This window comes from Capra hircus, chromosome 16 (genome assembly GCF_001704415.2).
Source record: "Capra hircus breed San Clemente chromosome 16, ASM170441v1, whole genome shotgun sequence".
NCBI lineage: Eukaryota > Metazoa > Chordata > Mammalia > Artiodactyla > Bovidae > Capra > Capra hircus.
The window spans coordinates 52591914-52614297 of record NC_030823.1 but is presented as its reverse complement, the minus strand read 5'-3'; the positions used below and the strand labels follow the sequence as shown (position 1 = coordinate 52614297).

The 22384-nt window shown below is 47.4% G+C and overlaps 1 protein-coding gene across 1 annotated transcript in view; it reads right to left on the bottom strand.

Annotated features, from left to right (window-relative positions):
* LRRC38 (leucine rich repeat containing 38) overlaps positions 2758-22384 on the bottom strand; it is a 35953-nt gene continuing 16326 nt past the window's right edge. The window contains exon 2 of the mRNA XM_005690878.3: positions 2758-4433. Coding sequence (XP_005690935.2) covers positions 4180-4433 — 254 coding nt within the window. The 3' untranslated portion in view covers positions 2758-4179. The remainder of the gene's footprint in view (positions 4434-22384) is intronic.

The following is a 22384-nucleotide window of genomic DNA, read 5'->3' as shown; positions in this document are numbered from 1 at the left end:
CAAACTCCCATCCTCTGAGCCCTCAGCCCCCTCCTCCATGAACTTCTCTATCTTCCCTACAATGGCCGAACATCAGTGGAGTTCTCTCCCTTGATCAAAAACCATCTCCAGATACCTTCATTCACAGTAAGGTACAAATGATGGCTGGAGCCTTTCAACAAGAATTAAAGCAGTATCTATTGGTTCAGGATGACCAGTGTGTTTGTCTATATTGTTTTCCCAATGGAAGCATTACCTGCACTGAGGGTGGAGCCCACAGATGTTGCTATTAACTCTGGGAAGATGCTGGCATACTGCTCCACCCATGCAGAGAAGACAGCCCCTCTGAGCCAGGGGTCTCCTCCACTGGAGCCAACAATGCTGGTGGCTGAAAGGGTGACCAGGAGTCTCCTCAAGGATGAAGGAGAGAAAGAAGAGTAGGGACAGAGAGTGAAAGAGAAGGAAAGGGGGGATGAAGCGAGAGAGGCAAGGAGGTGGGAAGAGGAGGCAGGATTTAGTGCTCAAAGCAACCCAATCTGAGGTCCCCGGGTGATGGTTAATTTTATGCATCAATTTGTCTAGGTCATAAGGGACCCAGATATTTGGTAATCATTATTTCTGGATGTGTCTGTGAGGGTATTTCTGGATGCAATTAGTACTTTAATCTGCAGACTGAATAAACAGATCACCCTCTCCAAAGTGGGTGGGTACTTCACACCAGTCAGAATGTCTGCGATCCCAAAATCTGCAAGCAATAAATGCTGGAGAGGGTGTAGAGAAAAGGGAACCCTCCTACACTGTTGGTGGGAATGCAAACTAGTACAGCCACTTTGGAGAACAGTGTGGAGATTCCTTAAAAAATTGCAAATAGAACTACCTTATGACCCAGCAATCCCACTTCTGGGCATACACACTGAGGAAACCAGAATTGAAAGAGACACATGTACCCCAATGTTCATCGCAGCACTGTTTATAATAGCCAGGACATGGAAACAACCTAGATGTCCATCAGCAGATGAATGGATAAGAAAGCTGTGGTACATATACACAATGGAGTATTACTCAGCCATTAAAAAGAATACATTTGAATCAGTTCTGATGAGATGGATGAAACTGGAGCCGATTATACAGAGTGAAGTAAGCCAGAAAGAAAAACACCAGTGCAGTATATTAACACATATATATGGAATTTAGAAAGATGGCAATGTTGACCCTGTATGCTAGACAGCAAAAAAGACACAGATGTGTATAACGGACTTTTGGACTCAGAGGGAGAGGGAGAGGGTGGGATGATTTGGGAGAATGGCATTGCAACATGTATACTATCATGTAAGAATTGAATCGCCAGTCTATGTCCGACGCAGGATACAGCATGCTTGGGGCTGGTGCACGGTGATGACCCAGAGAGATGTTATGGGGAGGGAGGTGGGAGGGGGGTTCATGTTTGGGAACACATGTACACCCATGGTAGATTCATGTCAATGTATGGCAAAACCAATACAGTATTGTAAAGTAAAATAAAGTAAAAATTAAAATTAAAATTAAAAAAAAAATCAAAGTGGATGGGTAGTGTCCAATCCATCAAGGGCCTGAATAGAACAAAAAGGTGGAGGAAAGAGGAATTTCTTTCTCTTTCTCTCCCTCTCTCTCTCTGCCTCTCTCCTTCTCCCTCGCCCTCTGCCTGACCACTTGATCTGAGTTCTTTCCTGCCCTCAAACTAGAACTTAACCTTTGGCTGTCCTGGTTCTCAGGCCTTTGGATTCAGACTAGAATCACATCACTAGCATTTTTCATGTCTCCAGCTGGCTGACTGCAGACCATGGGCCTTCTTGGTTTCCATAACTGCCTGAGCCAATTCCTTATAATCCAGACAGATGGACAGACAGATAGATGATTTCCTATTGGTGCTGTTTCCCTGGAGAGTCCCGGCTAATTCACCCAATCATCCACTCTCGACTGTCTCCAAGCAGTTACTCTGTCACAAGACCTCATTTATTTCCCTCACAGCACTTATCACTACCTGCAATTACTGTTTTGTTCACTTGTTTGTTTTCTGTTTCCCCCATAAGAATACGAGGCCCAAGCCAGCAAGGGCTCTGTCTTCATCATGAAAGGCCCACAGCCACAGGGCCTGGGCCAGAACACTTAGCAAGCACTCAGTAATTCTCTGTGGAGGCAAAGATGCAAGGGAGCTTCCATATGCATGTGTTAATACATGGTATTTGTTTTTCTCTTTCTGGCTTACTTCACTCTGTATGACAGAGTCTGCTTTCATCCACATCACTACAAATGACCCAATGTTGTTCCTTTTTATGCCTGAGTAATATTCCATCATAGGTGCTGATGAGCCTATTTGCAGGGCAGGAATAGAGATGCAGAAATAAAGCATGGACTTGTGGGCACAGTGCGGGGAGGAGAGGGTGGGACGCACTGGGAGAGTAGCATCGACATATATATACTACCATGAAACAGACAGCTAGTGGGGAGCAGCTGGACAGTGCAGGGAGCCCAGCTCAGTGCTCTGTGATGACCTAGAGGGGCAGGATGGGGGTGTGGGTGGGAGGAGAGCTCGAGAGGGAGAGGATATACGTATCAGTCAGTCACTTCGGTCGCTCAGTCTTGTCCGACTCTTTGCGACCCCATAGACTGCAGCACGCCAGCTGTCCCTGTCCATCACCAGCTCCCAGAGCTTTCTCAAACTCATGTCCATCGAGTTGGTGATACGTATACACATAGCTGATTCATGTTGTTGTACAGCAGGAAACTACACAACATTGTAAAGCAATTATACTCCAATTTTTTAAAAAAGTAAATGTCATTAAAAACTAAAAGTGAAAAAAGAAAATTCAAGGGGAGCAACAGAGAAAGAAACATAAGGAATATATTATGGGAAACAATGGAGAGATGATTCCCAGAAATATCCCAGGAGCTTCTCACCAGTCCCCTGTCTAAGTGCCAGTCCCCAGCAAGGTCCAATGATGCTAACATCCATTACCTTGCATCAACCTGCCGGGTGTGTGACATTGTTTCATACTATCTCTGAATCAAAGCACTGCATTCCACATCCTGGAAAACACTGCCTGTCACAGCCTATGCTCCAAAGAAATGTCACACACACCCTAAGGCCACTGATGTAGGTTTTTCAGAAGCCAAGTCCCAGGTTTGTTTTTTTTTTAACATTTTGTTGGTCCAAGGTAACCTGCTTTTTGGAATCCTGGCCTCCAGGAAAGTTAATTGCAAGTTCTGGAGATGAGAAGTCTGGAATGGTGCCGGCACAAAATGAACAGGTGATATTCAGCGGAGGTGGGACTCACGGTTGGGGGTGGTGTCAGGGCAAGTGGGAACCACCTGGCTGTACTTTAGAGGGAAGACTCTGAGCAGAGGCCATCGCAAAGGTATGAATCGACTGTCCTTCCTTTATGAATTGCTACCTTTTAGGATCAGAGGAGGATATGACAACCCACTCCAGTATTCTTCCCTAGGAAATCCCATAGACAGTGGAGGCTGGTGGGCTACAGTCCACAGGGTCACAAAGAGTTGGACACCACCAAGTGTCTAGACAACAAGAGCAATCTCAGGATAACCATCAGGGATTGAGTTCTGTCGACAAAGCTTTCCTGACCCACTCACCAAAACAGAATGACAAACACCCTTTGTCCGGGTCTTAGCTTTTTCCTCAGTGCCACTTTAGCCAGACATGGGTTGTTCTCTGCATAACATCTCAAGGTGGCCAAAGCCTATTTTAGGAACAGAAGTCCTGCTCCCAGGACTTGAATTCCAGTCCCCACCATCTGGGCTGCTGCCTCTGGGGATGAAAGAGAGGCTGCCTGGTCTCCCAGTCCAAGTAGGAGAAATGGATAGGACAAAGTCATCTTTGCAGGTCAGGCCTTCCAGTCTTCACATCCCCTATGCTGCTCTCAGCTGTCAGCTCCAAAGCCTGACCCAGCCACCTTCGCCCAGCGCACACATCTCAAGCCACGAGGCAGGCTCTTCTCTGGGAATCCTTCCTTGGCTCCTCCACTCCGCGAATTCGAAACCCCGAGATCGGAGGTCTCACCAGATGCACCCAGGGGCCAGGCTCGAAGCATGCGCTCCTCTGGTCACTGATGGTCAGTTCTCCTCCCTTTCAGCATTTCCCTCTCTTCTTGGAGGGGAGCCACCGGCTTGGGTTCAGGAGAGTGAGGAAGGGTTGGGGGTGGCTCAGTCGTCCTCATCCTCATCTTCGTCCTCGGTGTCCTTGTTGGGGGCACACCTTTGGAAGCACTGCACCACGGTGGCCAAGAAGAAGCTGGAGATGATGGCAGCGATGGACACGGCCACGCCGGAGAAGATGATGACAAACAGGTCTGTGAGCGAGAGGCTGAACTTGCACTCACTGAAGCTGGCCTCCGACAGCTCGTGCAGGAATATCCTCCTGTTCTCCATGGGCAGGGAGCACTGGATTTCGTCCAGGCCTGTGAAAAAGGCAGGAAGAATGAGAGAGAGGTTTAGACTGTGTCTCAGGATGGCCCAAAAGTCAGCAAGGTGAGTGCTGACCAAGTGCAAAGCAGGCGCATCACCCAAACACAAAAGGGGGACAAAGCAGACTTGAATCCAATTTAGACTGTTTTAAGAGGCCTCACAGTAATCACATGGCAGAATCCAGAATGTGCTGGTCTCTCTTGACCCCCTTCAGGACAGAGGTTCCCCAGCATCCAGGTCACGAACATGTACCTCCTATCAGATCAGCAGCAATATCAGATTAGAAGTGAAGTGCACAGTGAATATAATGCACTTGAATCACCCCCAAACCATCCATCCATCCCTTTGCCCACCCCCCGCCATCAGCCTGTGGAAAATTAGTCTTCCATGAAATCAGGCCCTAGTAACAAAAGATTGGGAACCACAGCTTTAAGGCATGGCACTCTTGATTTTGAATCACTAAGAGTGATTGATGGAAGAGAATATCATCTTTTTAGGGTTTAGAAGCTCAGTAGACCCTAATCCAGACCTGATAATATCCGGCCTTGCAGGTGGACAGAGGTAGTGGGATGTATAGGGCCAGTGCCAACCAATGATGGCACACTTCAGTTTGTAGGGTAGCTTTCCAAGAAGAATGCCAGCCTCCTTTTCACTGCTACCCAGGCAAAACTGAACAAAGAAATCAGCGTAGCATCACAGACTGTACTCACTACCCTAGAAGAGTAGTGGGGAAAATAAGCCAAAGCTGACCTTCAGTATATAGTTAGGAAGCTGGCATGAAGTTCCTGTGTGCTTCAGAAGCACCTGAAGACTATACTGAAATTCAGATTTTCAGGCTCCATCTTCTGGAGAATCCAATTCAGCAGGTTTGGAGTGGGACCCTAGGCTCTGCATTTTTAATAACAATGAGATTCTGATGCTGCTGGTCCCCAAGGCACACTTGAGAAACATTATCTTCTAGTTGATGAGGAAGAATGTGAGGGGTTTTTAGAGAGAGTTCCTGGGACACCCACCCCACTACAACCAGAGAAGTCCTTGTAATCTCTGTCTCATATATTGGGTTCCCTTTAAGATCTCACTTGAAAAGTGAGATTAAAAAGAAGTTCTAATCTTGCTTGCTAGTTTAAAAAGAAGTTTCAAACTCACAGTCCCCCCAAAATATTACACCTGGATATGGGCTAAGAAAGTGCTTCATCAATTCAGTCACTCAGTCATGTCTGACTCTTTGAGACCCCATGGACTGCAACATGCCAGGCCTCCCTGTCCATCACCAACTCCTGGAGTTTACTCAAACTCATGTCCATTGAGTCGGTATTGCCATCCAGCCATCTCATCCTCTGTCATCCCTTTCTCCTCCCACCTTCAATCTTTCCCAGCATCAGGGTCTTTTCAAATGAGTCAGTTCTTCACATCAGGTGGCCAAAGTATTGGAGTTTCAGCTTCAACATCAGTCCTTCCAATGAATATTCAGGACTGATTTCCTTTAGGATGGACAGCACAGCAGTGACAATAAATGCAATCTAGAGCTTACCATTGACTTCCCTGGTGGCTTAGACAGTAGAGAATCTGCCTGCAATGTGGGAGACCCAGGTTCTATCCCTGGGTTGGGAAGGTCCCCTGGAGAAGGAAATGGCAACCCATTCCAGTATTTTTGCCTAGAGGATTCCATGGACAGAGGAGCCTGGTGAGTTACAGTCCATGGGGACACAAACAGCCAGACATAACTAAGCAACTAACACACACACACACACACACACACACACACACACACACACACACACACACAGAGCTTACCATAGGCCAGGCACTGTTCTAAGCACCTCACACATAACAAATCATTTCATACTCACAACTCCATGAGACAGGTCCTGCTATCATCCCCATTTTAAAGATGAGAAAACAATTTCAGAGAGGTTAAGTAATTTGTCCAAAGCAGCACAGCTAGTAAGTGGCCTAGCTTTAACTCTAACTCAAATAATCTGCCTCCAGAAGACTTGGCCTATAGCCACTGTGCCTCCAGAAGGAACAGAAAAGGGATGTGGGGCTGGAAAAGATAGACAAGAAGACATGGGCCAGGGGGCACAGGAAGCCAGCTGCCTTCCCATGACTGCCACCAAGAGGAATGGTGGCGACAGAAGTTGTCAGTCACCTGGGGGTGAGGGACACGTTCCTAGAGTAAGGGGTTTATGACATTTAGATACATCTGGAGGACTGCTCCCCCATCAGTAAACTGTTCCTCGTGGGGTACCCTATCTGCCATCAAGCAAAGTTGGAGGGCAGCTAGAGAACTGCAGGTTGGTGAATTTTACCCCTTCCGCTTACTTGTAGGAGCCTAAAGCTGAGACTTGTCTGGGACAAAGGACCATCTTTAGAAGGGGTGGTCAGTTAAGGTCTAAAGGCTGAGAAGGAACCAGCCATGGAATAAGAGTCCAGACAGAGAAGGAAGCTGGTAAAGAACTCCAGATATGGGAAAAAAGTTCACCTGGGGCTGCAGAGTGAGCCAAGGGGAATTTAGCAAGAGCTGGGGTAGGAGAGATGGACATGGGCTGAGCCCCTGAGAACCCAGGTCTCCAAATAAATACTATGAACTGAGGCCCACCTCCACCAGCAATCCTGTTATGGACTGGACTTTGAAGCCCTAACATGACTATATTGGGACACCAGATCCTTTAAGGTCTTTATGAAGGTAATTATGGTTAAATGGGGTCATAAGGGTGGCGCTCTGATCAGTAGGACGGGTGTCCTTATAAGAAGAAGAGACAGCAGAGAGCTCTATCTCTCTCTGCACATGCAAAGTCCATGTGAAGACACAGCGAGAAGGTGGCCATCTGCAAGTCAGGAAGAAATACCTCAGCAGAAACCAACTCCATCCACACCTTGATCTGGACTCCTAGTCTCTGGAACTGTGATAAAATAAATTTCTATTGTTTAAGCCCCCCAATCTGTGGTATTTTGTTACGGCAACCCTAGTAGACTAATAACAATCCTCACTGGACACAAATAAAAGATATAGACTTGTGTTAGTATTAAACAATAAAAATTGTTCATTACCAAGCATAATCTATACATCCTGATGTATATACAATACAAACTATATATTAATACAAAGTCAAATTACTGCCATAATTTCACAAATTTCAAATATAAGGAAATACATAATAGTAAAATGCATGATATTAAATGAATAAAAAGGTCAGCTGTGTCTCTGATCTGGAAGAGGAGAGAAAAATAAGCTAGTAGTAACAAACATTCATACTGCGCTTTCTACATGCAAACACTATTTTAAGTACTATGTGCATATTAACTCTGAATTCTCACAACAATTAATACTACGCCCATTTTATGGATGAAACAACCGAAGCACAGAGAATCCATATAGCTTGCCTTCAACAACACAGTTTCACAGAGATGTGAAGACACTGTTTTCACATTAAGCTCACCTGCCTGCAATTTCTGTTTACCTTTGACTTCCTCTCTGTTCTCAGGAAAACTTCAATTGTTCTCTTTTTCAGTGCCTCCTGGTTTCAGAAAGCTGCCTTCAACCCATCTCCATGGGGTACTTCCTCACACCTCACTGATTAGCTGGTCTTTATTGTGTATCTTTCCTTCTATCTCAGAAATGGAAGATGGAGGCGGACTGGCTGAGCTTCGCCTTCCTTCTGCCCTCACTCACCTTTCATGCAGTCTATAGCCAACCCACTGATGTTCTTCCAATGGGAACCATTGCCTAGTGACCAGATTCACATTCCCTCCTCTCCCTGAATCAGTGCCTACCTTAGATATCCAAGGAATTACCTGGACCAGAGCTCTGCAAGTTTCTCCAATTTACACTTGACAATGTTTCTGCCTATTTATTTTCTTAAGCCAAGTTTTTGCTTACCTCTAATCCTTTTAAATGCAGTTAAACGAAACCAGAGAACTTTAAAAGAGAGTTTTGGTGAGGTTCCCTTGCAGACACTGTTTTCTTCAATGGAAAATAGAGAAAATCAATTGATTTGCCTCTTCTTAGCATCCACCCCACCCCTCCCCAAAGATATTACAAAAGTAAACAAGATGGACACCAATGGACTGCATGAAGCCCAGGCAGTTTCTAAAATCAAGGTAATATTTGCAATTTTCAAAGCCATAATAGGTCATCATGACCCAGAGAAAAGGTCCAGAAGTCCTTTTTTCAATGAGCTGTATTAACTGGCCAACAACCAACCCCCAAAACAACACAAGTCCACAAAGCCTGCCATTTAAATCCACCTTTGCCGATCACAACTCCTCAAGTCGATTCTGATTTCTCTAAGTTCTTTGTGCCTTGAGATTAGACTTGGCATTTTTACAAAGAAACACTTTTAGAAAATGTCATCTCCGATTTCTCTGTGGCTAGAGAAAACAGGCTTGCTTGAAAAACACCACACACAAGCCCACCAGGAGTGGGAGACTCTGGACGCACGCTTGATGGAGCCATCACGATAAGACATACTGACTTAATGGGTTTTTGTATTTCACAAAGGGCAGAGAAATGAGAGTCAGCAGGGCCCAGAGGAGGGGGGCGGGGCACCGCTGTCAGGCCGTCTAAGGACACATTCAAGGCTGGCTGCAGAGCTCAGGAGCTGGAGTCATCTTTCTCTGGGGTCACCTCTTCTCTCCAGCAGGAGTTACTCGACCAGGGTTTCTCAACCTCGGTACTACTGACATTCGGGCCTAGATAACTCTTTGGTGTAGGGGGCTGACCTACACGCTGCAGGATGTTTATCATTGCCCCTGCCCTCTGCCCACTAGATGCCAGCATCCTTACCCAGTGTGACAATCAATAATGTCTCCAGACAGTGCTACATGTCCCCAAGAGGAGGGCAGGGAAGGAAACAGAATTTCCTGGTTGAGAACTGCTGCTTTCAGCTGAAATGCTCAGCTAAATAGATAACTTTCTAAGGCAGGGCTACTGTTAGCTACTAGGCACACATTTAGTTGTTAAATGGCGTTATAATTCGTGCATTAAACAAAACTGGTAAGGTTTTATGCTAGATACAAAAAAATATAAGAAAGGAGAAAAAGGCAGGAAGGAAGAAAAAGGAAGGAGTGCCATATTGCAAATGGCTGGTCCCAGCTGAGTCTGCTGCTGCTGCTGCTGCTAAGTCGCTTCAGTCATGTCCGACTGTGCGACCCCATAGACGGCAGCCCACCAACTGGGTGGAAAGCAGGATTAAGAAAGCCCAGGGGAGACCCAGAAGCACCCTGGGTAGATTTCTGAAAACAAAGACATGTACATCTCCCACTCCAGTGAGTCCTCACTCATTTCAAAGAATGCAAAGAGTGTGTGTGCAGGGGGTGCACTTATTGAGCACCTACTGTGTTCTGATGCAGTGCACACCCCTTAGCACATGACACTTATAACTGACCTCCCTTGGGGAGGTGAGTGGCATTACCATCAATTCATAGGCGAGGAAGCAGGCCTCGGAAATCCTGGCAATTCACGTACTATAATAAGGAAAGCCCGAATTCAACTTACCCTCTCGGCTCTGTTTTACTCCAAAGCCTGTGCTTCTCCTGTCACCTTATGTTGCCTGTAATGCTGAAGAAAGGGCCACATTCAGCCTCCAGAAGCTTATAAGCTGGCACGGCTGTGTGTTCAGTCGTTCAGTTGCGTCCGACTCTTTGCGACCCCGTGGACTGTAGCCCGCCAGGCTCCTCTGTCCGTGGGACTCCCGAGGCAAGAATACTGGAGCAGGTTGCCATTTCCTCCTCCAGGGGATCTTCCCAACCCACGGATCAAAACCACGTCTCCTTTGTCTCCTGCATTGACAGGTGGATTCTTTACCACTAGGCCACCTGGGAAGCTATAGTCTGACAGAGGAGCCTAAACTTAAAAACAGCAAGCAGTGGAGAAGATGATGCACGATTGAGAACTGAGTATGGGCTTTACAAATTCAGAAAATAAAGAGCTGAATGTCTGGAAGATACGATAAGTATTCATCCATATTCATGGAATGAACGAGTTACCTTTGAGTTGGGGGATCACTGGAGAGGAATGAGAAATGACTGCAGGTAAGAGGCCTGAGTAGAATCTGGTGAGAAGCAACATGAGATATGTCCTCCTGGGCTACTATGTGCATGCTTAGCCACTCAGTCGTGTCCAACTGTTTGCAACCCCATGGACTGTAGCCCTCCAGGCTCCTCTGTCCATGGCGATTCTCCAGGCAAGAATACTGAAGTGGGTTGCCATGCCCTCCTCCAGGAGATCTTCCGAACCCAGGGCTGGAACCCAGGTCTCTCACATTGCAGGCAGATTCTTTACCATCTGAGCCACAAGGAAGCCCAGTACTGGAGGATCAAACCTGTGTCTCTTAGGTTTCCTGCGTTGGCAGGCAGGTTCTTTACCACTAGCACCACCTGGGACATCTGCGCTAGAATAGCACCCCCTAAATACTACATCTTCCCAAGTGACTGTTACTGGTTGATGTAAGTGGCTGCGTGTGGAGTCATTGGAGCATCACTGCAAGGGATTGAGAATCTGGATTAAGGGATTAAAGGAAGGCAGCCCTGAGCCAGGATCAGGCTGCAATAGCTTTTTAAGCTTTTTTTTTTTTTAATCAACTCAACAATTGTTGTTTAGTCGCAAAATCATGTTGGACTCTTTACAACCCCATGGACTATAGCCCTCCAGGTTCCTCTGTCCGTGGGATTTCCCAGGCAAGTGTATTGGGATGGGTTGTCATTCTCTTCTCCAGGTGATCTTTTCAACCCGGGGATCAAACCTGTGTCTCCTGTATTGGCAGGTAGATCCTTTACCACTGAGCCATGTGGGAAACTCCAACTCAACAGTCGTTTTTTATTTTAAGCATCTTAAGAAAACATTCAAATCAGGAGATAAGGCAATGCTGTCACACAGAGACAATGGTCAGGCTGCCCTAATGAGACAGGACACATGGCGTGAGCCTGCTCACTCATTCATGTCACCTGATGGCCCCTGTGCAGGCATGTGAGCTTGTAACCCCCTGGGCAGTGGTTTCTACATGTCCTGCATCCCAGAGGCAGCCAGGAAGTGCAAGGCATGGGCAGAAGTTGAGAGTAAAACCATCAGCCCGTGACTAAGATTGCTTGGAAGCCTAGAGTCTAGAGCTATGGTCCTCAGGCTTTTGAATTTTACATAGTAGAAAAAAACTTTAAAGTAAGAAATAGATGAGATTGACAGAGGACTGCAGCTGATAATTCTGTTCAGTTAGGACACCAAGCACACACATACACACACACACGCACACTATCATCATTTTATAAAAGATAAAATTTGTACATCTGTACACCATTAAAGTAGAGACATCATTTTGCTGACAAAGGTCCGTATAGTCAAAGCTATAGTTTTTCCAGTAGTCAGGTATGGATGTGAGAGCTGGACCGAGCGCTGAAGAATTGATGCTTTTGAATTGCAGTGCTGGAGAGAAGACTCTTGAGGGTCCCTTGGACTGCAAGGAGATCAAACCAGTCAATCCTAAAGGAAATCAACCCTGAATATTCATCAGAAAGACTGAGTCTAATGCTGAAGTTCCAATACTTTGGTCACGTGATGCAGAGAACCAACTCACTGGAAAAGACCCTGATGCTGGGAAAGATTGAAGGCAGGAGGAGAAGGGGGTGACAGGTTGAGATGGTTGGATGATGGTGATGGATGGTCCATCACCAACTCGATGGACATGAGTTTGAGCCAACTCTGGGAGACAGTGAAGGACAGGGAAGTCTGGTGTGCTGCAATCCATGGGGTTGCCAAGAATGGAGCATGACTTAGCAACTGAAAAACAACAACATGAATAAAGACAGGATTGGAGAGCATGGCTTACCTGTGTGGCCATAGGAGTTCCTAAACCACCTCCCCAAAGGGACCAACTGTCCCACTAATGGCCAATGGTGCTGGACAAGCACAGGCACCTCCTTTGCAGGACAAAAGTCCTCTTCCCTAAATTCATCGTCAGATTTACTTCACAGCTGCCTGAAAAGAGGAAGACGTTTCTCCCATGCTTTTCCCTCTTGGGAGGTGGAAACATTCACTGCTCTTTGGAAACAGGTGGAACAGAACAAAGCACCCACAGAGAGTGAGGGCCCATCAGTTCACCCCGCCGCCTTACAGGATAGTCTGCCAAGCACTGCATTGTCTGCGGCGGTATGTGTGTGTGCTCAGTCACTCAGTCATGTTCAACTCTCTGTGGCCCCATGGACTGCAAACCTCCAGGCTCCTCTGTCCATGGGATTCTCTAGGCAAGAATCCTGGAGCAGGCTGTCACTTCCTTCTCCAGGGGACCTTCCCAACCCAAGGGTCGAACCTGTGTCTCCTTCCTCTCCTGCACTGGCAGGCAGATTCTTTACCACTGAGCCACCTGGGGAGCCCCTCTTGCATTGTCTACGCTCCTATAATCTGTAAAACAAACTCCACAGATGGTACTGTAGTAACTCCTGTTTGCAGACAAACAAACAGAATACTATTTATGTTACCTGCTTCCGATTCCCCAAAGGAGAAGTGATGGAGCCTGGATTTGGAGTCATTACCCTCCCCTATTGCCTTACAAATGCTTGAACAAGTTTCTGTGGGGACACTGAGACCCAGTAGGTCACAGACTTTAGCCAAAGCTGCACAGGAAACTTATAAACTCAATCTAGAACCCTCACTACCTCCAGTGGAGGCCCAAGCCCAGAGTCCTCAGTGGGGAGAGGTCATTTCTGAAGAGTTTGGGTGTTGTCCTAACATCCTAGGGCTCCCATAAAAATTATCACAAACTGGGTGGCTTAAAGCAAATTCATCCTCTCATAGTTGAGGCCAGAAGTCCAAAATTAAAGTGCCAGGAGGGCCAGGCTCCCACTGAGGGTTCTAGGGGAAATTTCTTTCTGGCCTTTTCCAGCTTCTGGTGACTCGTGGCATTCCATGGCTTGTGGCAGCATCACTGCAGTCTCCACAGCTGTCTTCACAAGACTTTCTGCTCTGTATCTCTTTCTGCCTTTCTGCTCTGTATTTGACGGACCAAACCAGTCAATCCCAAAAGAAATTAACCCTGAATATTCATGGGAAGAACTGATGCTGAATCTGAAGCTTCAATACTTTGGCCACCTGATTCAAAGATCTGACTTATTGGATAAGACGCTGATGCTGGGAAAGACTGAGGGCAGGAGAAGTGGGCAACAGAGGATATGATGGTTGGATGGCATCACTGACTCAATGGACATGAGTGTGAACATAATTTATGAAGGACAGAGAAGCCTGGCTTGCTGCAGTCCACGGGGTTGCAAAGAGTCCGACACGATTTAGGGACTGAATAACAACAGTCTCTTTCACATCTCTCTTTCTCTTACAAGGATGCTTGTCATTGGATTTAGGGCCCATCCTAAATCCAGGATGATCTCATCTCAAGATCCTTAACTCAACTGTATCTGCAAAGATTTTTTCCAAATAAGGTCACCTTCACAGGCTCTGGGTATTAGGGCTTAAACATATCCCTCTCAGTTCAGTTCAGTTCAGTCGTTCAGTCGTGTCCGACTCTTTGCAACCCCATGAATCGCAGCACGCCAGGCCTCCCTGTCCATATCCCTCTAGGGGATGCAATTCACCCAGTCGAGATGTCTAGCATGTAACAGTCATCCTTCAGCTTTTTACACTCCATCTCTACTCATACGGAGTCTGCTTTCAGATTTCATTTTGGGCAATCACCTCTTACCCCCTGGGTATGTCTTGTCCAACTTTCTTTCTTCATTTATTTTTTGGCCATACTGCACAGCATGTGGGATCTTAATACCCTGAATGGGGATTGAACATGCAATACCACCATGCAGTGGTAGTGTGGAGTCTTATCAACCAGATTACCAGGACAGTCCCTTGATGCGACCTTCTTAAAATGCATGACCCCTTGCCCAAGTCTCTCTGCCCCAGCACACTGATCTTGTGTGGACTGACCAAAAGCATGGCCGGAACCCACTCAATCCAGCAGCCCTGTCCTGCAGAACTCATCAACTGGTCTCTGCTTTCCAGACTCCCAGGGCTGCCCCATTCTCTCCTGAGTCTGCTTCCCAAGCCTCCTCTTCAGTTCTGTGAAGTACCTGACATCCTTGCACTTTGCTTGCGTACATTAGCCAGGATTGGCCTTTTTTGTTTACACTTCAGAGGCCCAATTAACCAACAGATTATAGGAAAACTGAGTTCAAGGATGAGCCGGACACCTGTTACACTGTCACAAATCATCTCACTCTGCCCAGCTGTCCCACCAAATCACATGCTGTGGCTCCAGGCTCTTGGGGGAGCAGGGATGACTCTGTGCAGCTCATCTCCTGGCCTAGGGAGACAACTCGGGGAACAGGCACAGTTGATGGAAATCTGAGTTCCTACCTTCTGTCTCCTTCCTCCAACCCAGATCCACCTTCCACTGAAACAAGGTGGGCGCCAGCTCATCCGGGCCCAGGCAGAATGCAGCCCACTGCTCCTTCACTTCAGAACCACCTCCTCCTGCTCTGCCAGGCCCGCTCCAAAGAGATGGGCCAGTCCTCATGCAGGGCGGTTTGGCTCCCTGCCTGCTGCCACCCCTCCAGGCCCTCTCCTCTGACTGATGACTTCTCCCCAGCAACTGACACCTGAGCTGGAGAGGGTGAAGAGCTGCCACACTCCTGAAATAGATGGTGACACAGCGGAAGGCAGATTGAGATTAATCTCTCACCCTTTTGCCAACAAACAGACCTGCAGCCAGCCAGAGGCTCGCAAGGGGCCCTTCCCCTGATTTGGCCTCTCTTGGGACCTGGCTAATGCCAGGCTCCTCTAAGTGCTTTTTGTCATTAAAAATATATTTTTGTCTTCCTAATTCCACTTATTATGCAAAGCCTGTGTATCCACCAAAACAACAGAACTAAAAAGAAGGAACTAAATACATGTTTAATACATTGGCTTACACCTGTCTAGAATTTTTTTCTTCTCTGTGTTCAGTTCAGTTCAATCACTCAGTCATGTCTGACTCTTTGTGACCCCATGGACTGCAGCACACCAGGCTTCCCTGTCCATCACAACTCCCGGAGCTTGCTCAAATTCATGTTCATCCAGTTGGTGATGCCATCCAACCATCTCATCCTCTGTCATCCCCTTCTCCTCCTGCCTTCAATCTTTCCCAGAATCAGGGTCTTTTCCAATTAGTTGGCTCTTTGCATTAGGTACCCAAAGTATTGGAACTTCAGCTTCAGCATCACTCCCTCCAATGAATATTCAGGACTGATTTCCTTTAGGATGGACTGGTTGAATCTCCTTGCAGTCCAAGGGACTCTCAAGAGTCTTCTCCAACACCACAGTTCAAAAGCATCAATTCTTCAGCACTCAGTTTTCTTTATGGTCCAATTCTCACATCCATACATGATTACCAAAAAAACCATAGGTTTAGCTAGACAGACATTTGTTGACAAAGTAATGTCTCTGCTTTTTAATATGCTGTCTAGGTTTGTCGCAGCTTTTCTTCCATGGAGCAAGCATCTTTTAATTCCATGGTTGCAGTCACCATAAGCAGTGATTTTAGAGCCCAAGAAAATAAAATCTGTCACTGTTTCAATTGTTTCCCCATCTATTTGCCATGAAGTAATGGGACCAGATGCCATGATCTTCATTTTTTGAATATTGAGTTTTAAGCCAGCTTTTTCACTCTCCTCTTTCGCTTTTATCAAGAAGCTCTTTAGTTCCTCTTTGCTTTCTGCAATAAGGGTGGTGTCATCTGCATATCTGAGGTTATTGATATTTCTCCAGGCAATCTTGTTCAAACCTGTGCTTCATCCAGCCCAGCATTTCGCATGATGTACTCTCCTTTGTGCTTGGACACTTTTTTTGGTGGGATCCAGCATTCTCCTGTCATTGGTTGTTCAGCAGCAAGTTGTAATTTTGGAGTCCTCGCAAGAGAAGATGAGCTCACATTCCTCTCTGTGTGCATACACATAAAGCCCCAGAGCAGATCCACGTTCCACCACTCTGGTAGATAAACATTCTGGGAACATCCATCACTCCACCAACATAATCATCAAGCATCACTTGAAATGGTTACATCCTTGGAATAAAAGCTATGACCAACCTAGAGAGCATATTATAAAGCAGAGACATCACCTTGCAGACAAAGGTCCATACAGTCAAAGCTATGGCTTTTTCAGTAGTCAAATATGGATGTGAGAGTTGGACCAGAAAGAGGGCTGAATGCTAAAAATCTGATCTTTTTGAACTGTGGTGCTGGAGAAGACTCCTGAGAGTCCCTTGGACAGCAAGGAGATCAAACGAATAAATCCTAAAGGAAATCCATCCTAAATATTCACTGGAAGGACTGATGCTGAATCTGAAGCTTCAATACTTTGGCCACCTGACATGAAGAATCAACTGATTGGAAAAGACCCTGATGTTGGGAAAGATTGAAGGCAGGAGGAGAAGGCGAGGACAGAGGATGAGATGGTTAGATTGCACTACTGATTCAAGGTACTGAGCAAACTCTGGGAGATAGTGCAGGACAGGGAAGCCTGGCATGCTGCAGTCCATAGGGTCACAAAGAGGCAGATGCAACTTAGCAACTGAACAACTTGACTTATCTGCCCAATCCCAGAATGCTTCCAGTTTTTTTCCTTCCTGAAGCAAAGCTGCTATGAGCACCATGTTGTTGCTGTTGTTTAGTCGCTCAATCGTGTCCGATTCTTTGCGACTCCATGGACTGCAGCACACCAGGCCTCCCTGTCCATCACCAACTCTCGGAGCTTACTCAAACTCATGTCCATCGAGTCGGTGATGCCATCCAGCCATCTCATCCTCTGTCGTCCCCTTCTCCTCCCACCTTCAATCTTTCCCAGCACCATGTATATACATCCTTAATTATTTCCACAAGACACATCGCCCCCAAATTGCAGATTGTGTGAGAGTCCTTGAATTAATGCCCACAATGGATTTTGTCACCTTTTCATCTTTGCCAACCTGACAGGCCATAAAAGGGCACACTGGTAATTGAATTTGCATTTCTCTGCTGACCAATAGAGCTAAATAAACCATGTGTGGTGTGCTCACTGGCCACTGGGAGTTGTTTTTCTGTAAAGCGCCTGTCCAAGACCTATATGCTAAGACATTCATAGGTCCTACCCAGGATGAGAAGGACCTGTGACAAGGAGCAGTGGGGAAAGAGTCAGGCTGAACTCCTCCACCCAACCCACTCTGGAGCAACAACTCCCAAGAAAGGAAGTCCCCTGTCCCATACCCAGGAGGAAGGGCATTCTCCAGGACCACCAGGTGTTGGTCCCGCTGCTCTTGGCCAGCGGTCATCACTGCTGTCACTCTTCTCTCCTGCTCATTGGAGTAAGAGGGCCTGGGCCAGTCAAACACCCTCCCTACCAGCCTCCTGGCACCCCAACTGAAAAGGCCAGGAAGCAGAAGCAGCTGTGGTTCTTTCACACGTATGGCCAGACTTCTGGCCTCCTGATTTCACAGCATCATAGAAGGTGAAACCCAAAGGCACCTTTGACATCTAGTATCCCTCCCCAACCTCTCCCCTTTATTTTACAGCTGAGAGACCCAGAGAAGTTAGGCGACTTGCCTGAGGTCACACAGTCTGGATGGAACCCAGGTCTTCTGACCCCTCATTTAGTGCTCTTCTGGGGCATCAGGTTCTTAGTTCACCACAAGCACCTGGAGTTGCATGTACGTGGCCCTTGCTGCAGCTACTTTGCGCTACAAAGGAAGACTACAGGAGAGGGCATCGCAGATGGCAGGCAAGGTCTACTCCTTCTTCTGGGGAGTGGGCACTGGGGAACACCAGCTCTCATTTTTTATAGTGCTGACTTTTCTCCCCATCACCACTTTCATTAAATATCACCACATGGGGGAAGTTCCCAGTTGTCTTCACCATCTCAGCCAGGAGACACTCCATCTGATTAAGTAATCGGCTGATTTCTCCCTGAGGAAGATGCATCGGCAGCAGCATGTCAAGGGCTCCTGCTTGGTCCTGGCTCCACAGAGCACGTCCTATAGAAAGGGTGGATCCTGCACCAGGGCTGTGACTTGTGTCTGCTGCCCTCCACTCCAGCCTGAATCCCACCCCAAACCTCCAGACACCAACCTCAGTCACACACATAAGCATGGAAAACTGACTGCCTCCCAATGCAGTTTTCCTGGCCTGTCTTCCCCCTGGTAAGGAATGACAGAGATGGTCATTTCATGCAGAGATGGCTTGCAGTTTTATCCTCTGGGAAGCATGCAAGCATTTCCACTACCACCACCACTGCTGCCATCTTGACCCATCACCACCACTGCTACACCCACCATCTCCACCCTGATGGCCATCTCGCCCATGTTCACCATCTCCACCCTCATACCCGCCTCTCCCATGTCCACCCCCCATGACTACCATCTCCACCTGATGCCCACCTCCATCTACCAGCACCACTGCTGCTGCCGCCTCCACTATCAATAACAGACATTTGCTACAAGTTGGACCTTGGGCTGAGTTCTGAGGTCACCAACCTGTGTCTACTTATGATAACTGATGAACTAGTTAGATCTTTCTGGCAAGACCAGCATGAGGAAAACTAAGACTGCCCCCAAGAGGCTGGTATCTCCCACCACCCATGGTGACGATGCTCCATGCTCCTCAGAGACACCAGCTGCAGCTCCCTTCCTGGACCCGCCCCTCTGAGCACCCAGTGTCCCCAGTTAATATCTGCCGTTGGGCTCACTGGCCAGTTGGAAGAAGTGATGCTTGAGTGTTCTGAGGGTGATGAGAAGTGTGTGCATTAAGTGGGTACTTCAGATTACTTCTGTGGGGAAGTAATATTTATTGAAACTCTTACCATTTACCAGGAATCATGATAAGTACTGCACCACCATGTCCTTTAATCCTCTTCTCAACAGCCCTATAGAAAAGTGGTTCTCATCTGGGGGTGATTTTGCCCCTCAGCAGGCATCTGACAATGGCTGGAGATGTTTTTGGTCCTCGAAACTGGGTGCAGTGCTAGTGGGTAGATAGTATGGCTGCTGCTAAACACTCAGTGCCCACGACGACCTCCGTAACGCCAGCATCACGTGCATGTGAGCTAAGTCGCTTCAGTCGTGTACAACTCTTTGCAGCCCCAAGGACTGCAGCTGGCCAGGCTCCTCTATCCATGAGATTCTCCAGGCAAAAATAATGGAATGGGTTGCCATGCCTTCCTCCAGGGGACCTTCCAGACCCAGGGTTTGAACCATGTCTGTTTCGTCTTCTGCATTGACAGGTGGGTTCTTTCCCTTAATGTCAACAGGAGGGGCTTTCCTGATGGCTAAAGAATCCTGATGGTAAAGAATCCATCTGCAGTGCAGGAGACACAGAAGACACAGGCTCAATCCCTGGATCAGAAAGATCCCCTGGAGGAGGAAACCGCAACACACTTCAGTATCTTTGCCTGGGAAATCCCAAGGACAGAGGAGCCTGGCTGGCTACGGTCCACGGGGTCGCAAAGAGCTGGACACGACTGAGCGCATGGATGCTGTGCCAGCAGGATCGAGGCTGTGATGCCCTGCTTTGGGCCATTTTTTTTCTCCTGTCCCATTTTTTAATTTAAAATTTGTGGTAAAATATACATAATCTGAAATGTACCATCTTAACCATGTTTAAGTGTACAATTCAGTGGCATAAAGTACATCTACAATGTGTACAACCCTCCCCACCATTCACCTCCAGAGCGCTGTTCATCTTGCAAAACTAAATCCCTCTTCCTGTTAAGCACGAGCCCTCCACCCCTCCCTCCTCTCAGCCCTTGGCAACCACCATTCTGTGTCTATGCAATCGACTATTCTAAGGTGCCTCAAGTAAGTGGATGATACAGTCTTTGTCCTTTTATGACTGGCCCTTCCAACGGGCATCATGTCCTCAAGGTTCATCCATGTTGTAGCATGTGGCAAAATTTCCTTCTGCTTTTTCAAAGATTAATTTTTAATGTGGACCATTTTTCATTGAGTTTGTTACAATATTGCTTCTGTCCTGTTTGTTCTGGCTTTTAGGCCAGTAAGGCATGCAGGATCTTAGCTCCCTGACCAGGGATTGAACCTGCACCCCCTGCATTGGACCGTGAAGTCTTAACCACTGGACCACCAGGGAAGTCCCATGAATTTCCATCTTTGTGGTCCATTGTATGGATGGGCCACATCCTGTTTGTCCATTCATCCATCAGCGGACACCTGTGTCACTCCCACCCTTCAGTCATTTGAACAATGCTGCTACGAACATGGGTACAAATATGCGGTAGGTTCTAGATGCAATGACCGGGGCTCCAAGAAGCTGTATGATCTGCCTGAAGTCATACAACTCATCTGTGAGGGTCTGGACTTAAGGGCAGGCCTGGCCGTCACCAAAGCCCGTCTTCTTTCCATGACACCGTGGCAGACTGTCGTGACTGGCCTCGCTCACATCACTGGTTGGACTTCACTTGCGTGTATCTCTCTGGAGTGACATGGTGGCCATCCCCACCCATGCAGCTTGGGACATCTCTCCATGAGTGCTGGCACTTCCCTTTCAGGGAACATTCTTTCTATGCCCAAACCGCTCTGAAACAATTTACCAACACAGGAGCTCTGATTTTTCTAGGAAGTCGTGAACCAGACTATTTTTGTTGTTGTTGTTAGATTTATGTTTCCTCTGACAGCAGAGGAAGGCTTTCCAGGTGGCTCAGATGGTAAAGCATCTGCCTGCAATGTGGGAGACCCGGGTTCGATCCCTGTGTCAGGAAGATCCCCTGGAGAAGGAAATGGCAACCCACTCCATTACTCTTGCTTGGAAAATTCCATGGATGGAGGAGCCTGGTGGCTACAGTCCATGGGGTTGCAAAGAGTTGGACACAACTGAGCAACTTCGCTTTCACTTTCACTTTCCTCTGACAGCAGGGGCCACAGGGACCCCCAGGATCCAGCACCTGCAGTGATAGCCACGTCTGTGGCTCAGGGTGAGCCTCTGGAACTGCTCGTTCTTATGGCGGTAACATAGGCCTTCATCTATAGCTGATAATAGTAACAGCCAGCATTTATGAACAGCGTTCTGTTTGCCAGGCACTGTGCTAAGCTTGTCACAGGGGTTACTTGACCCATATGCTTTGACCCATTTGACAGACTTGTGAATACTAGCTCAGCTGGTAAAGAAACCACCTGCAATGCAGAAGACTCTGGTTCGATTCCTGGGTTGGGAAGGTCCCCTGGAAGAGGGCATGGCAACCCACTCCAGTATTCTTGCCTGGAGAATCCCCATGGACAGTGGAGCCTGGCGGACTACAGTCCTTGGGATCGCAAAGAGTTGGACACGACTGAGTGACTAAGCACATATTTTACACATGAGAAAGCTGAAGCACAGAAAGGTTAAGCAACCTGCCCAGGCTCACACAGCTAGTAAATAAAGGCTCAGGGTTCCAATCACAGTGGATCTAAATCCAAAACACCCTCTAGTGCCTGCCCTACAAGGTGAGGGACTCGCCCAGGCCAGGAAACAGGGGCTTTGGCACTTGTCTTGGATTTTCACTAGTTTGCTGTGTGATTTTGGGCAAGTCACTCAGTGTCGCTGAGCCACAGTTTCCTATCTGAAAGAAAAGCAGACAAGATAACCCCATTATCTAAGCTTTTCTGAGTTTTCTGGAATGTTCCCTCCACGAGGTCCGAGCCCTTGTCAGGCGCACGATTATGTCCTCGAGACTGGGAGCTGAATTTGTCCTCACAGGCGTCTAGCTTGCTTTGGTTTCCACTAAGCTGTTCAAGTCATCATTGGTTTACACCCTTGAAGACCAGGTTCTGGATCAGGGAAGCTCACTGACTTTAGAGGCTCTGGACCCAAGAGGATAGGCTTGTAACTAAGAGCCCTTGGCTTCTGATATGAGATTTGGGAAGCCACGTGATGGTTAGTGACAGAGCCCCTGGAGCCGGGCTCTCTGGAGCATAGGACAGAAGGATGACAAATATTCACAGGTGTGTGAAGGGAAG